Source organism: Mustela putorius, unplaced genomic scaffold, assembly GCF_011764305.1.
Source record: "Mustela putorius furo isolate JIRA1106 unplaced genomic scaffold, ASM1176430v1.1 tig00003845_pilon_pilon_pilon, whole genome shotgun sequence".
NCBI classification, from domain to species: Eukaryota; Metazoa; Chordata; class Mammalia; order Carnivora; family Mustelidae; genus Mustela; species Mustela putorius.
In genome coordinates this window covers 91,230,776-91,245,165 of record NW_025421998.1, presented here as the reverse complement: position 1 = coordinate 91,245,165, position 14,390 = coordinate 91,230,776, and the positions used below count along the sequence as shown (strand labels likewise).

The following is a 14,390-nucleotide window of genomic DNA, read 5'->3' as shown; positions in this document are numbered from 1 at the left end:
CCCAGATTAGGGTACCAGCAGGTTTGGGTGAGAGCCCTCTCCGGTCGCAGACTTCCTGGGCTTTCCTCGCATGGTGAAAGAGACAAGGGAGCTCACTAGGGTCTCTTTAATAAGGGCATGGTTTCTATTTGTGTGGGCTCCATCATGACTTAAGCACTCTCAAAAGGCCCTCCACCTGAAACCATCACATGGGACATTAGGGTTTCAACAGAAACAGGACATTAGGGTTTCAAACAGGGGAGGGGGAACTGAAATCTTAAATAGGCGAGACAGAGCCTTCTTGGAAGGTAAGGTCCGAGCAAAGATCAGCAGGAGATGAGAGAAAGAACTAGACATGTCAGGAAGAGGCTTCTAGGCAGAGGACACAGCAAGAACAGAGGGCAGAGGCCGTGTGACTTGAGTCCTAACCACAAAGCCACACTTATAGTGAGACCATTAGTGTCTGTGGGGTTGTCAGCCCCTCGGTGGCCTGGCTGTTCTAGAATATGCAGGCTAGAGAAGGCCTCGATGATCGAGGCAGATGGACTTTCCCCTCAGTTTTGAGGATGTTTGTTGAACACCTGCTGTGTGTCAAACACCGACCTACAGACTTAAAGGACACAGCAGTGAAGTTTAGATCCTATCGCTAAGTAACTCAGGGTCTAGTGAAAATGCCACCTGCCCCATGTGCTTTACCAGACAGAATATAAGCAACGTCCCAAGGGGAAATGAAACTGGAGGAGTTCAGGACAGAGGGAGCACGTGCGCAAGGAAGGTCATAGGAAAGGTTGCTTGAATGAGGCAGAGCTTCCGGGGCCTGGATGCGTAGAGGAGCGTTGAAACAGTGGGAGTGACTGGAGGGAAGCAGAGGGAGGCCTGAGGGCTAGGACATTGATTCTTCTGAAGCAAGATCTCTAGCGAAATGACTGCAAATACGCAGGTTTCCTTCTCTTCTATGATGAAACGATTTCTTTCTTTGTGTTTTAATTGTGATTGATAGAAATGCAACGTAGGGGAACTCCATGCCGTCTATGCCAATAGTGTTGGGGAAAAAGAATCAGGGAATCTTTTCCAGGAAGCCTTTCTTATCATTAGGCCAAAGCACACACCTTTCAGTGCCCTCACCTCCTGCCTTGTTCTATTTATAGATCCTGAGCTGCAATAGACCTGTGCTAGTAATTTGCTGAGAACAGTTAATAGTGAGTCAAATATATTTTGCAAAGGGTTTCTGACCCACCGTTCATGTTCAAATATTGGTATTTCTCTGAGTTAGAGCCCCCTTTCTCAGCCAGCAAAAGCCCTTGTATCAGTAGGGAATAGTGAACAAGGAGAGTAACTATTTGGACCGCAAAATCACAGTTAAACACCGTACATGAGTAGACGGGGAACTTGCCCGGGAAAGCTTTGTCTAGGTCTTAGCTTCCTGTATTTTCCTGAGTTTTATGTGAAGGGGCGAATGTTTGGGAACAGCATTGTTTTATTCCTTTGAACCCCAGTTTGCATCTGCCTCGAGGGAGGAGCAATCCCCAGGACCCCCCAACACCTTGTACCACGTGGTCTGTGGTCTCTCCTTCTCCCTGTTGGAGAAGGGCGGTAGCTGTTTAAGGCAGTGAATCACGAGGCAGCCTTTAAAAAATTGCTGTTCACATTAAATTTAATACCCTTTTTCTCTTGCATTGGGAAAACAGCATAAGCAGAACGAGGAGTCCTTGTTTCTAGCGACGGATAGTGAGGCCGTCATTTCATTATACCTGGGAAAGCCAGTGATTCAGAGCTCCTTCTTCAGTTTTCCTGAGATGAACTGGAATTCTTCTATAGCTGCCTCTAAACCTAAAAGAAAGTGATACACAATCTGAGTACCCTGTCCTGGTTCATTGGGATTTTTCTCCCTTTCTCCCCTTTACCGTCTCTTCTTCGGTCTCCCACTTCTTCCTTCTTCTCTGTCCTTCCTCGTTTTCTCCGTGCTTATTCTCTCTTCTCCCCCGCCCCTCCCTCCTTGAACCCCAGGCCAGTTCCATGGGGCATATGTAGTGAGTGCTGTTCTTCTTGTTAACTTACCATGGACTCAGATGGACTGTAGATCCCTAAAATTGTATACAACATTTGGGGCTCTATCTACTTTTGTCAGTTTTTCTTCTGAGAGCATTTATACCTTTTTTTTAGATCCTCAAAAGAGTCTGTGACACACACACACACCACGACCCCCGCCTGCCAAGAGGTTGAGAAACACTGATCTAAGATTACATAGGAATCATCTATCCTCAGGACCGAATTTGACGATAGACTTCTCTGAAACGCTAGAGCTAAAGAACTTCATGTGGGCTTGCCAACCGCAACTGCCAGCCCTTTAGAATGTGGGCTTGGCCTTCAAAACCACCAGAAAGACATCCTGCATTGAGCTCATTCATTTCTCCCCATGATTAAGGCTGTTAACCACATGCCAGGCAGGGTTTTGTGTTCTACAAAAACAGAGAGAGAAGAAGAGAGAGAGAGAAGGTTAAACATCCAAGTAAAATGTCTGTGGATATTTTTATACTCTGATTGAAAGGGGAAAAAAAAAAGCTTATATTTGAATGACCAAGTCTTGTGCCTTACCATGTGGAAGGCATCGTCATGAGTTATGCTATTTTAGTCGTCTTCCTTTGTAATTAAGTCGGGATGCTAGGTGCTCATTTGCTTTGTTCTTCAATTTCAGTCTTCTTCCTAAAGAAAAAGCTTAGTAGTGCTGGAGGAAGTCTGTTTAGAGAGAACTAGACATGGCCACTATCCTCCCAGATGAATAAGAACAAAATTAGAATGCACATAAAATACCAACAGACTCAGCAAAAAAAAAAAAAAAAAAAAAATACATGCACTGAAGTGATCGAATACAAGATTTCTACCACGCACAAGCCGAGGGGGCTTTATTTGGGGTGGAATAAGGAACTGTAACTGTGGCGGTTCCAGGTTCTAGAGAGGGTGGGACTAGGGACATAATAATTATCTTCCTTCTGATTAAGCGAGTTGGGCTTTTCACGCTAGCCAGGGCAAGGGATGGCTGAGTAGGGAGACTTAGTGTGGAGACCCTGAATTTATGGAGCTGTTTTCACAGGTGGGAATGAAAACTCTAGTGTGTGAGCTAAAGAGGAGCAGTGCTGCTGGTAATTGTGAAGCCTGGTGGAAGCCGAGACTTGGGGTTTGGGGGAAAACAGATTTTTAGGAAAGCAGGATGGTGTTTTGGGGAAGAGTAGAAGTAAATGATGTCACGTGGCGGATGAGGCCACAGCACGGAAGGTGTGCCTGGACCCGGGTCCGGGAGGAGGAAAGGGGAGGTGTGTAACATGGATGGCAGAGAAGTAATGGGGTTTGGACTAATTGGGCTGAAACCCATGGCCCGATTAGCACACGATCTTGTATGCGGGATAAAGGGGAGAGATGAGTCATAAGTGACGGGTTTGCAGCGTGCAGTGTTGAAGACATCTTGATGTTGCGATGTTCCAAGGAGGTGGGGCCTCAAAGAAAGTCACAGAAACACACCAAACAAGCTGTATCTTCATTACATTTTGTTCGAGCTACTGACGAGAGCATCAGTCAATCAGAGCCATCGTAGTGCGTGTGGATTCAGGGGTCAGAAAGGAAGTTGTGTTGCTGATCTCCCCACAGAGGGGAACTAGGTTCTCTCACATGGGCAGGCTGAGACTCAGGTAGGGTTGGACAAGCAGAGGAGCCTTTGTCCTCTCGGAGTCCAGCCCCTGCGCTTATGACAGAAGCTCTTGGTGACACCCTTCTTGGTGATGGTGATCTTGTATCTTGGTGATGCTTTCTTTTCCTAATAGGCAGGAAGAATAATGAGGCTTCCCTTTTAAAAAGAAAAGAAAGAATGAATGAATGAGTGACTTCTTTGCCTAATCCCTGCAATGCTAGAATAGCAACAGAAAACAATGTGGACATTCATCTAGCAATTGAGATGACTTTGGATATTCACACATGAGAGTCATTACTTTACTTAGGGAAAAGAAGTGTACAGGAGAGGTTGTTGTGTGTCTTAAATATTTTGAAGTCAACCATGCCTTCCACAGGTATTTATTTATATCATACTCTAAGCATGGTGTCTGAGAGGAGGACCAGAGCTGCTCAATGCAGAATGCCTGCTCATCTCTAGAGTCAAACTGTCTAAATTTGAACTTGGACCCTGCCACTTACTAATGGGGTGAGCTTAGGCACATTGCTCAACTCTCGTGTCACTTTCCTGATCTCTAAAATGAAAATAATGATACTAGTACATGCCTCGTACTGCTGTGGTGGGGCTTCCATGAATTAACGTGTATTAAATATTTACAACAGGGCCTGGCAGTTAGTAACCACCAAATAAATATTATTACCTTTAAGCAGGTGACTGCAGAATTAAATATATACCGCGCCAGCTGGCTGCCGTAGGAATGACGGCAGTAAGGGAAAGGGGTTCTCCATCCGCAGGCACAGAAGGGACACAGAGTTAGGGAAGTGCTCGAGAGAAATCGTGCTGATCCCAGAGGTCCATCTGATACATGAAAGCACTGAGAACAGTGCCTGGCACCTAGTGAATACTGAAAACATTGGTCTTAGCCTGGGAATCTACCTCAGGAACACTGGGGTCTGAATTCTATACAAACCGAGGTGAAGATAGCAAGAACCAATATTGCATTTTAGTAGTGGCTAATTATGGGCTCCAAACACTTTAATTGACTACACTCAATTTTGCTGGAGATTAAAATCACTGATTGGCAATATACTAGAGGGACAAAGAGAAGAGGGTGAGAATCCCAGGTCTGCCCCATACCAACTGGGTGACTTGGGGTGAGTCACTTAATCTCTAATTATGTGTAATTAGATGCACCTGCCTTACCTGGCTGCTCTTAGGATTACATTAAAATATGTAAAGCTCTTAGACCAATACTTACACACATAGTAAACACTCACAGAGGAGTGTTTGCTATTTTTACTGTTTTCACTACTTCATCCAATCACTCATGACTGAAGGTTGTTTCAGGGTCAAGGCTCTCAGGGAGAGGACCATGGACAGACAGGCCTCTACCTTTCATTCCAACATGTGGTGGGCTGCTGTTTAATAGGATTCCAACACATTCAATCAATGCTTTCCCTTCTCCCAGCCTCCAGAACCCAGCCTTAGCATTTCTTCCTTTAAGAGCTTTTTGCATCAAAAATCCATCAAGGCTTCCTGGGGGAATTCTACCAAACATTTAAAGAAGAACTAATTCCTATTCTCCTGAAACTGTTCCAAAAAATAGAAATGGAAGGAAAACTTCCAAACTCATTTTATGAGGCCAGCAACACCTTGATCCCAAAACCAGACAAGGATCCCATCAAAAAAGAGAGCTATAGACCAATATACTTGATGAACACAGATGCGAAAATTCTCACCAAAATACTAGCCAATAGGATTCAAACAGTACATTAAAAGGATTATTCACCACGACCAAGTGGGATTTATTCCAGGGCTGCAAGTTTGGTTCATCATCCGCAAATCAGTCAGTGTGATACAACACATCAATAAAAGAAAGAACAAGAACCATATGATACTCTCAATAGATGCTGAAAAAGCATTTGACAAAATACAGCATCCCTTCCTGATCAAAACTCTTCAAAGTGTAGGGATAGAGGGCACATACTTCAATATCATCAAAGCCATCTATGAAAAACCCACCGCAAATATCACTCTCAATGGAGAAAAACTGAAAGCTTTTCCACTCAGGTCAGGAACATGACAGGGATGTCCATTACTCATGAAAGTAATTGAGGAAGACACAAAGAAATGGAAAAATGTTCCATGCTCCTGGGTTGGAAGAATAAATATTGTGAAAATGTCTATGCTACCTAAAGCAATCTACACATTTAATGCAATTCCTATCAAAGTACCATCCATCTTTTTCAAAGAAATGGAACAAGTAATTCTAAAATTTATATGGAACCAGAAAAGACCTCGAATAGCCAAAGGGATATTGAAAAAGAAAGCCAACATTGGTGGCATCACAATTCCGGACTTCAAGCTCTATTACAAAGCTGTCATCATCAAGACAGCATGGTACTGGCTCAAAAACAGACACATAGATCAATGGAACAGAATAGAGAGCCCAGAAATAGACCCTCAAATCTATGGTCAACTAATCTTCGACAAAGCAGGAAAGAATGTCCAATGGAAAAAAGACAGCCTCTTCAATAAATGGTGTTGGGAAAATTGGACAACCACATGCAGAAAAATGAAATTGGACGATTTCCTTACACCACACACAAAAATAGACTCAAAATGGATGAAGGACCTCAATGTGAGAAAGGAATCCATCAAAATCCTTGAGGAGAACACAGGCAGCAACCTCTTCGACCTCAGCCGCAGCAACATCTTCCTAGGAACATCGCCAAAAGCAAGGGAAGCAAGGGCAAAAATGAACTATTGGGATTTCATCAAGATCAAAAGCTTTTGCACAGCAAAGGAAACAGTTAACAAAATCAAAAGACAACTGAGAGAATGGGAGAAGATATTTGCAAACGACATATCAGATAAAGGACTAGTGTCCAAAATCTATAAAGAACTTAGCAAACTCAACACCCAAAGAACAAATAATCCAATCAAGAAATGGCCAGAGGACATGAACAGACATTTCTGCAAAGAAGACATCCAGATGGCCAACAGACACATGAAAAAGTGCTCCATATCACTCGGCATCAGGTAAATACAAATCAAAACCACAATGAGATATTACCTCACACCAGTCAGAATGGCTAAAATCAACAAGTCAGGAAATGACAGATGCTGGCGAGGATGCGGAGAAAGGAGAACCCTCCTATACTGTTGGTGGGAATGCAAGCTGGTGCAGCCACTCTGGAAAACAGCATGGAGGTTCCTCAAAAATGTTGAAAATAGAACTGCCCTATGACCCAGCAATTGCACTATTGGGTATTTACCCTAAAGATACAAACGTAGTGATCCAAAGGGGCACGTGCACCTGAATGTTTATAGCAGTAATGTCCACAATATCCAAACTATGAAAGAACCTAGATGTCCATCAACAGATGAATGGATAAAGAAGATGTGGTATATATACACAATGGAATACTATGCAGCGATCAAAAGAAATGAAATCTTGCCATTCGCGACAACATGGGTGGAACTAGAGCGTATCATGCTTAGCGAAATAAGTCAAGCAGAGAAAGACAACTATCATATGATCTCCCTGATATGAGGAAGTGGTGATGCAACATGGGGGCTTAAGTGGGTAAGAGAAGAATCAATGAAACAAGATGGGATTGGGAGGAAGACAAACCATAAGTGACTCTTAATCTCACAAAACAAACCGAGGGTTGCTGGGGGCAGGGGGGTTGGGAGAAGAGGGGTGGGGTTATGGACATTGGGGAGGGTATGTGCTTTGGTGAGTGCTGTGAAGTGTGTAAACCTGGTGATTCACAGACCTGTACCCCTGGGGATAAAAATATATGTTTATAAAAAATAAAAAATTAAAAAATAAAAACCCTCCATAAGATTCCCATTGGGGGAGCAAATAAGTTTATTTGTTATGTCAATAAACTATGACACTAAAGCCTTAAAAAAAAAAAAAAACCCCGTCAAGATTTCCCAACTCCTTTGAAAATGTCAAAGAGCAAACAAGGTTATCAAACGCTGAGGGATTTAGATGAGGCAGGCTTGACAGAATTTCCTTTTCACGTTAGCCCTGTTCTATAAATAGCCAGTGGATATTTCGACGTATATCCTATAAGGGATATCGGCCCCATTGGATTTTGCTTTTTAAGAATACACACACACACACACACTGTATATACACATGTGTGTATATGTATATAAACATAAAATAGGTAACATATTTGTAAAGATACTGCCCACTCCTGATTCAGAGTTTGATCTTTTTTCTTCCCCCTCTTCCTGAGGAATGAGGGTCTGTTCATTACGGTTGTTTATACAATATATATGGAAATGATTGAGAATGGGCAATAGGGTATTGCCTCCACATTGGTTTCCCTCCCGTGTCTTTTCTAGCCCCTCTGGGCACCCTGCTGTGGGAATAGTCTCAGAGTCTAGCGCCATTTCTCACAGCGGCGCCATTTTGTCCTTGGATGGGGAGGACTTGTTCACCACCAGGAGACAGTGGCTTGTTTTTATTTCCTTGCTGATAGCTAAGTTGTGATGCTGAGGAAACGTGCCAGTTGAGCTTGACCTTTGACAGGACGCTGTTTATAAATAAAATCGGATGATATGGGGGTTGTTCTTATTTCCCGCAGTATGCGCTACTGACCTTAGTTATTGGGTAATGTTTTCCTTCCAAAGTGAAACTTTAAAGCAATGTAAACACAATTTAAGGGGGGGAAAATGGTTTTTTTCCACTCAATATCTGAGCTTCAGGTTTTAGAAATTAGGGAGTGTAGAGTGTATTGACTCTTGTTTTTGTAGTTTAGCCAATAACTCGAACATCTAAGGATAATTCCAGTTCTAAGCCATGGTGGCTCTACTGATCTTTTTGCCTGTAAAGTCAAACTACAAGAATAAGATCATGTGGAAAATTGTAATATGTGTTCTGCTCACTTCCTTTCACTCTGCCCTTTGTTCACACCCTGCCTCATAGGTTACATTTGTCATTTTGTGTTCTCTGATTTTATATTTATTTTTAGGGAGAAACAGAGAACAAGCCAACACTTTGTAGTTTAGGATGAACTTCTCTCTAATGTCATCTGCCAATGAAACGCTGTTCTCACCAAACTTCATACTGGCTGACTTTGTTCTGTATGCAGTCATTTATTTTATGATGGGACTGGTAGGTAGATCTAATCAGTCACTCTACAAATTTATTGGTATGGTTCACAAATGATGGTTTAGAAGAATTATGGCAAGTAAGTGCAGCTCTTTTGTTGCAATGGGTTCTGATGTAATGGATTTAATTACATGTATACACATTCAGCTAGATTGTATAAGCCAGCTAGGTCACTGTGTAACAAACCACTCCAAGACTCTAGCTTCAGCCACAGTCATTTGTTATTATAGCTCATATATCTGTGCCTTGGCTGGAGTTCAGCTGCTTTAGCTAGAAGACAGTCGAGTGATTTTCCTAGGTTCAACTAGATTCGCTCATATGTTGAATTGAGTGAATGTTGAGTTGGCTGGGAATTAGCTGATCTTGATCAGGCTCCTTTGTGGGCCAAATGCTGTTTTACGTGTCTGTCCTCCTTCTCCTGGGGTCAGTAGATTGTCCTGGCACATACTTTAATTAGGATGTCAAAAGCACAAGTGTGTAAGTCCAGTTGTGCAAGTGCATTTTAAGACTTACTTATGTTAGGAAGCCAACATCCCTTTGGCCAAAGCAAGTCATGTGGCCAGACCGAGGTGGGGATTAGTCCACAGTGGGAAGGCACTGCAAAACTACATGGCAGTGGTCATGGATAGAGAGGTGAGTATAGACCTGAGGCCAATTATGCAATTTATAACAAACATGAAGGTACTTATTGACTCTTGTTGAGTCAAGGGATTCTGAGTGGGCCCCCCTTGAGCCACTGGGGCCTCTATCTAATAATTACCATCATAAGGTGTCATAAAACAGAGCAGGCAGAGAAAGCAGGCCATATCCAAATATGATTATCCAGGAACAGTATATCCTGGTACAGGAAATCTGGGAAATCATATAAAATCTAAAGGGGGAAAAAAAGTCATTCATGTTCTGGATTATTCTTTAGAGATATTTTTACCATTTTGATATGCTTCCTTTCAGTTCTTCATTAATAATATATAAAGGGGTATGTAGATTTTTTCTTAATATTTTATAATAAATCTTTCTTTGCCTTGTTATTAAAAAGACTTGGCATGTGTAATATTATTATCCACATAAATGTTTCACGTGTGGATGCATCATAATTTGTTCACCTTGCCCTTGGTCTTTACTGTTTTGGTTCTTTTCAGTGTTTTGTGATTAAAATAATGCTACAGTAAGCATATCTGTGCACAAATCTTTATTTACATTTTTAGTTGTTTCTTGGATGGAAGGACTACTGGTTGGAAATGCAGAAATCTGGGACGGTCACTATTTTACCATGCAGTCTGGATCTGTGTGTCCACTTCCTCATTAGAAAATGATGTATTTGGGCGCCTGGGTGGCTCAGTGGGTTAAGCCGCTGCCTTCGGCTCAGGTCATGATCTCAGGGTCCTGGGATCGAGGCCCGCATCGGGCTCTCTGCTCAGCAGGGAGCCTGCTTCCCTCTCTCTCTCTCTCTGCCTGCCTCTCCATCTACTTGTGATTTCTCTCTGTCAAATAAATAAATAAAATCTTTAAAAAAAAAAAAAAAGAAAATGATGTATTTGAGCTCGATGGCCTTAACCTTCTTTCTAATTCAAACATCATCTTCAAGTTAGAGTAATAAATTACTTTATTGAAGTGGAAGCACAAAGGCAACACCGGTGTTTTGTCCTCAACAAAGCTCACGGGAAGAGAGGCCACTTGCCTGGGCTTCTCACTTGGAAGAGTTCAGTGTCTTTGAGAGAGGAGGTTTTACTTCGTAGTTCAAGTATCATTGTTTGTCCTTCAGTCTCCATTCCTGATATAGCAATGATTTTATACATATATATAAATATACATATATTTATATATGAATATAAATTATATATAATATCTATAAGCTATATGTATAAATATTATAGATAATATATATAAATGTCCTGCGAGCCTATTTTAAAATTATATGTAATTTTAAAATAGGCTCGCAGGACATTGAGCATTAAGAATATCAACTATCGGGACGTCTGGGTGGCTCAGTTGGTTAAGCAGCTGCCTTCGGCTTAGGTCATGATCCCAGCGTCCTGGGATCGAGTCCCACATCGGGCTCTCGGCAGGGAGCCTGCTTCTCCCTCTGCCTCTGCCTACCACTCTGTCTGCCTGTGCTCGCTCGCTCTCTCTCTCTAACAACAACAACAAAAAAGAATATCAACTATCTTGTCCCATGTTTGAGGATGACTTAGCTACACAAGAAGAACTGATTGCATTACCTGTCTTTATTTTGTCTTATAGTTCTGTATTGTTTTTGTTTTTATTTTTGCCTCCCCCCCCCCTGTGAAGTAAGTTTCATTATAGTAGTCATAAGTGCACAGCCCGAGGATCTGGCCTTATTTCACAATTTCCTGGTGGGACCTTTTCTCAGCGATGGCTCCTTACTGTTAATTTTAATATACGCTGAGGCTGCATTGCATCTCGCTATCTCCCTTCCAGTCTCTGGCAGGGATAAATGCTGCTCGTGTGAACAGGCTGTAAGTGTTGACTTCACAAAGGAAAAGGCATCCACATGTCATTGCCGAATAGAGAAAGTGGAATCTGTGTCCTCTGTCTCTCCAGCTCTTCCCCAGATCTGTCTGTCCTGAGTGAGTCTTCCTCGCTGGTGACAGAATTTTCTGGTTCTTAAGCTCATTTTGGAAGAGGCATTAGAATCTTCTTTTGGCTCTTCATCCAGTTGCTTCTCTAAGTTGTGCAGGGAGCCCATGTGGCCAGCAGAATTCTGTGTCAAGTCCAACGTGGTCTCTCTCCTCTGGCTGCCATCAAAAGACCCTTTGTTTCCTCCCCCTCCCCCTCAGCCAGGACGCGGTGAGCCCCCTGCGAATGATGGAAATTCTCCCATCACACCATAGCATTCAGCAGCTTTTTAGAACCAGTTCCAAAAGGAAAACATCTTCTGCCCACACAAGTCTTGCCCATCTTTACTTTGCCTCAGGAAATACAGGGCTGGAATAATTAATCAAGTCAGATACAAACTCAATTTAAGGGGGCACATCATTCTCCTTTGTACATGTGCATCTAATGTTTTCTTGAGTTTCAAGAAAGTTGCTTAGGAAGCGCAATTTTAATAATTGTGAACTTCTCGTTTTTCGCTTCTGTGCCCACTCTTTTCCCATGTCTAGCAGTTCTTAAACGATTTTCACAAACCTTTCCTTAAGAAAGCTTGAGTTCCCACTGAGTCCAATTCTTGAGTGTAGAATTATTTCCTAATGGGAACAACTTTGCTCTTCTGTATAGTAATCATTCACTAACCCTGTGTGTGTGTGTGTGTGTGTGTGTGTGTGTGTTTAAACATTTTCACAAAGCAAGGAATGTATCTTTGCTTTATTTTTGCCTCATTTTAGTAAACATGGTTTCAGGTGAGGAATGCTGACTTTGGGAATTTCTGACTTGTTTTTTCTTGTTCTGCACCTGTTTGCAATCCCCTTGTCTTGTCTTTTCTGCCCGTCTCCCTCTTTTTCCAGGGCTGTGCTTGGCTAGTGGCTCAGAAGTAATTTGGTAAGAAACAGGTGAACATGAGCTCCTAGAAGAATGCATGTTGACTGTAGAGGTGCTTCTGTCTGTTCTTGTTCCTTTGTCCTGATCTCTAGGCCTGTGATCACTATGAAAGCCAGTAGCAAGCCAAGATCCACGCTTCCGGCTCTTTCCTCTAGATATTTGGTCCATTTCAGTAAAGGCAGAAGTTTGTTACAAACTCTGAAGTTTCACAGAGGGCTAAGTTAAAGTTCTGGAGGTCTAGGTCAAGCTTAAGGCATAACTGGGATTGTAGGGAAACCAGAGGACAACAATAGGGGGCATGAGAAGAAAAAGAAAACAAGTAACTGTCCACTGGGAGAAGAACAGAGCCCACCTCACCATGGTCCCCAGCCCTCTCTCCTGAGACTCTGGTTACACACCATTTGTTTCTTAATTTTAAATGTACTTATTGGGGCACCTACATGGCTCAGTTAAGCCATGGTTAAGTATCCAACTCATGATTTCAGCTCGGGTCCTGGTGTCAGTGTCCTGAGATCGAGCCCCATGTCAGGCTCTGTGTTCAGCGGGAAATCCGCTTGAGAGTGTCTCTCCTCCCTCTGACCCTCCCCTCCCCACGCTCTCTCTCGAATAAACAAATAAATAAATCTTTTAAAAATGTGCTTATTTACTTTTAAATAGATAACACAGTCACTCAATTTGAAAACCAAAAAGTACACAACATCACACATGGAGATTCTTCCTCCTGTCCTGTTTCCCGTCCACCCAGCCTCCTTCCGACCCTGACCAGGAAGGCAGGTTTCTTTGACGTGGATCCTTGAGGTTCCCTTTAGGCGTACTTCCACGCCAACGAATGCAAGTGTAGATTCTTCCTTGGCCATTCATTTCGTTGTCCATTTATCTCCTCTCTCACATCCTCACTTTATTTCCTCGTATTCTACTCTCCATGACCTATGGTTGGAGCTCTTTTCTGAGGAGCAGGGTCAGTGGTCACTTGTTTTACTTATGTCTGATACCCCCGACCAGATTCATACATGTGCTTGTCTTCTCCCCACAGATGAAGTGGAAAGTGAGAAATGGTACCTGTCTACAGACTTTCCATCAACCACCATCAAGACAGAGCCGATTACGGAGGAGCCGCCCCCAGGACTTGTTCCCTCCGTCACTTTGACCATCACAGCCATCTCCACCCCTTTTGAGAAGGAGGAACCCCCGCTGGAAATGAATACTGGGGTATGCTCACTTTCCTTCCCTACACACACATTGGATCAAAAGACATGCATCCTCATTCTCCAATAAGGCATTTAACCATTTTTGGAGCTAGGGGTTCTAGATGCTTCAGGTTCTAGATGTTTCGGGGGATCTAGAGGCTGCATATGTGTGTATGTATATATCAAGGCTGTGTTGATTTGGGATCGGCATTGATTATGCCACTTCCTTTAAAGGCATTGTTCAGAAAACTGGTAGCAAGTCTGCTTTCATTTTTCCGATGACTGCTGTTACAAAATTAAGATAAATAGACCGATATCCATGGTTTAAAAAAACAGAAAAAACAAAAAATCAAACTCCTCATGGGATCGATTTTTAGGCCAGTGGAAAGAGAGGGACTAAATGATGATGCAATCCTTGGCTTGTATGCCGGCGCTGAGGGAAGTGTTGTTTCCTGTGTTATGATTTCCTCTCCTTGTGCAATGTGGAGTTGCTCTGACCCAACTTGGGGATCTCCCACCTGCCAGCTTTTATTGTATTACACGTGGAAAACATCCTAAATTGGGCATTTCTTTCTTGTTGGATTCCATGCCCACATGCCTACCCCACCTTCTCTCCAGGCATTTCCAGTGTCCAGTGGTGGGCCAGAATCATACGTGGACATCTTCTTCCAGATGTTGAAAGCCAGTCCTGAATTTCCTAAAGTTCAAAGCCAAAGGTTTATAAACAATGGCTCCACTGATGTTAAGTCAGAACTTCTCTGAGCAAGGCATCCTATCTACCTGTGCCTTTTTAGGAAGAGGTCACACAGAAGCAGTAGAAAGCTTTCATGCACACTTGTTCTTAGCGCTCTCTACAACCCCCCTGGGAAAAGTGGGAGGCTGTGGACAGAGCCCCACTACAGCGGCGCTCTAGAATTCCTTTCTCATGGGC

The 14,390-nt window shown here is 42.9% G+C and overlaps 1 protein-coding gene across 2 annotated transcripts in view; it reads left to right on the top strand.

Annotated features, from left to right (window-relative positions):
* The window catches only part of CREB3L2 (cAMP responsive element binding protein 3 like 2), a 112,695-nt gene that overhangs the window by 67,070 nt on the left and 31,235 nt on the right, over nt 1-14,390 (top strand). For both annotated transcript variants that reach the window (XM_013050021.2, XM_004741690.3), the window contains exon 3: nt 13,306-13,481. In XM_013050021.2, the coding sequence (XP_012905475.1) occupies nt 13,306-13,481 (176 nt within the window). The remainder of the gene's footprint in view (nt 1-13,305; nt 13,482-14,390) is intronic.